Source organism: Coptis chinensis, chromosome 9 (genome assembly GCF_015680905.1).
Source record: "Coptis chinensis isolate HL-2020 chromosome 9, ASM1568090v1, whole genome shotgun sequence".
Taxonomy (NCBI): domain Eukaryota; kingdom Viridiplantae; phylum Streptophyta; class Magnoliopsida; order Ranunculales; family Ranunculaceae; genus Coptis; species Coptis chinensis.
The window spans coordinates 74,638,077-74,640,889 of record NC_141464.1 but is presented as its reverse complement, the minus strand read 5'-3'; the positions used below and the strand labels follow the sequence as shown (position 1 = coordinate 74,640,889).

Here is a 2,813-nt window from a genome sequence, read left to right as displayed (position 1 = left end):
CACTCAGACATATCAGGCATTGGCATGATGTGTCCCATGCAAGCAAGGTTGTAGGTTGACACCCAATAATAGCTACTACAATATTCTTTCCAATACACTCTCCTTGGATACAACACTGCCACTGCATGTACACAAACTATACCAGATAACTGCCACCTCATACAACTACACTCATGGTCAACTAAGTTCACACAAAATCTAGTTCCATTTTCAGTTTTAACACTTATCACCACCTCATTGCTTGATTCCACATGATACCAATGGACTTTTTTTTTATCAGTTCTTTGATTATCTTTTCCACTTGTGGAACTAGACCATCCTCATCCCATTCCTTGGCCTTTTCTCTCCTCTTGTACAGAAAAGACATTAACAATGTATGATACTTATCAACAAAAGGAACTATTGGCTTATCCCTCAGTTCCAATATCCAATTGTTAAAAGACTCAGAGAAGTTGTTGCTAATATGATCACACTTTGTAGTAAGATCAAAGTGTGACCTAGTCCAACATTCCACATCTTCTTGTAGCAACCATGCCTTGGCTTCCGTACATTCTCTTCCTAGCTTCTCCATTAACTTTTCAAACTCTAGCTTCTTATAACACTTAGCTGCACCCCAAACTATAGTCTCTAAGTATTTGGCTTTAAAGTACTTTTTGAAATTCTTGAACATATGCCTAAAGCAAAACCTATGGGGATTCCTAGGAAATTCATGTGCCAAAGCCTCAACCAATCCTTTCTGTCTATCTGAAATGAATGTCACAGGTTCCATATGTTCATCTATTCCATACTTCTTCATTATATTCAAAAACCCAATCCAACTATCTTTATTCTCAGACCTAGTTATATAAATGGCCACAGGAAACAAGCCATTGTTTCCATCTAAGGCCACCATGCTTAAGCATTGCCCTCCATACTTCCCCTTCATAAAACATCCATCTAGTCCTATGATAGGCCTACAACCATTCAAGAAACCATGCAAAGAAGCAGGAAAACAAACACACATATCCACAAATGTCAAAGTACCATCAGTTCTAGAATAACATGCTCTGGATCCTGGGTTACTTTTCAAAATCTGTATCAAGTAAACATTTGAAATAGTTCAAACACCATTATGATAAACAACCAAATTATTTACAAATATAAATAAGGGTATAAATAACATACCTGATCACATAGCACAGGCAACATGTTATAACTTGCTCCATAGTCACCATGAATATCTTGCAAACATTTCAACCTTGCATGCCAAGCAGTCCAATAGCTAATACTAACATGGAAATCTCCTCTCATCACTTCAGCCATGATAAATCTTGGAGACATGGTCTTGTAATGTACCTTCATCTGTGCTGTAATCTTTCTTGCAACCCAATTTGCATCAGCCATCCCATTCTTCAGTTCTGGATCAGCAGAACATATATGTTCATTTACAAATGTATTTAATCTCATTGTGAAGGCATCAAGCCTCAGTCTCCAATAAGCAGCCCAAGGGCAGTCTTTACCCTTGTAGCTACCCTTACATTTAGCTCTAATCCTGTACCTTTCATTGACAGCCCTCATATCAACTTCAAATCTATTCTTTATGCAATAATCTGAAATTTCATGCCTTAGAGTTTCAATGTCAGGCCACTCCATGCCAACTTTCCATTCATCAGAACATGTTAGCATAACTATCTCTCCTTCATCCACATACACATTGGAGGTTTCATATACAAAATTGTAAAACTCATCACTCCTTTGTTGCTGCCACTCTATTTCTTCATCTGATGAGTTTATACTATGATATCCCTCATCAGGATCAAGCTGATCAATCTGAGGTTGTCTAGGTGGGTTTCTAAACTTAACCCAACCTCAACATCAATCTCTACTGGATCATTTGTTGCAGGTCCTGGTACATCCACATACTCTGGCAGCTCAGTATCCATTTCTTCATCAGAAAACTTACTAAGTTCAACCCAGAAGCTATCTTCCTCATCAACTAGTACGCCTTTACCCTTCATATGTGTTGTACTTTTCTTCTTTCCCTTTGCTTCTCCCTTGTCCTTACCACTCTTCTTATTTTGCTTACTACCAAATCCCTTGTCATTAAAACTCTTCTTCTTCTTTTGCATGGAATTCCCCTTGTCATTTGCATTCAAAGCCCTCTTCTTAATCAATTTTTTTAAATCCATTAGTGTACACATTGTTTCATCATATTCTTGAGATGGTGGAACAAAGACTTTCATCCATATCATTCTCCACAAATACATGACAATACCCTTCATCATCAACAACTAACAAATCAAACATTCCTAAAAGACCACTATCACTGTTTACATACACTTGCTTACCATTAACAAGATAGAACAACTTAATGTTTATATAATCCAACTTTGACATGTGACTAGGTAGACTAACATCTGCAGCAAAGTCTATCATATTCAACTCATCACTATCAACATCAAGCATTTCCTTAACTGGATATTTTGATCTGTAATCCAAATGTGACAATTCCTCTCCATTTCTTCTTTTTGAAAACGACCCAGCATAATGTATCTTCAAATTTTTCCTATCACCCATTTCTGTAATACAAACATAAATGTTAACCCCACTTCCATTCATAAAAAACCAAAATTATATCTTGGGTTGAATCGAAATTGTCAAAATTATATACAAATTTAAACTGCATGCATAAAATTGTTATCTTTCTCGATTTCCCAGGTACCAAATCAACATATTCCACCAAAAATACTTAAAACAACTTTAAAACGTAACATAATTACCTACAAATTGCAGTAAAAATTTGTCCTTGCTTCTCCTCTTCAAGTTGCAACAGA

At 36.4% G+C, this 2,813-nt stretch overlaps 1 protein-coding gene across 1 annotated transcript; it reads right to left on the bottom strand.

Annotated features, from left to right (window-relative positions):
• Nucleotides 1–226: 226 nt before the first annotated feature.
• Nucleotides 227–2,168, bottom strand: LOC147478012 (uncharacterized). Its single transcript, XM_086586144.1, has 3 exons — nucleotides 1,848–2,168; nucleotides 1,165–1,800; nucleotides 227–1,072 (listed from the first exon to the last, which is right to left on the bottom strand). Exons 1-3 carry the CDS (start codon nucleotides 2,166–2,168, stop codon nucleotides 227–229), a joined length of 1,803 nt encoding a protein of 600 aa, XP_086442270.1.
• Nucleotides 2,169–2,813: the final 645 nt, after the last annotated feature.

Bases quoted from the DNA above. Each gene is read 5' to 3' on its own strand.
- LOC147478012 (XM_086586144.1), bottom strand. From the start codon at position 2,168: ATGGATTTAAAAAAATTGATTAAGAAGAGGGCTTTGAATGCAAATGAC. The intron at 1,801-1,847 runs GTTGGGTTAAGT...CAGATTGATCAG, and splicing joins CAGTAGAGATTGATGTTGAG to CTTGATCCTGATGAGGGATA. The intron at 1,073-1,164 runs GTATGTTATTTA...TACTTGATACAG, and splicing joins TGCCTGTGCTATGTGATCAG to ATTTTGAAAAGTAACCCAGG.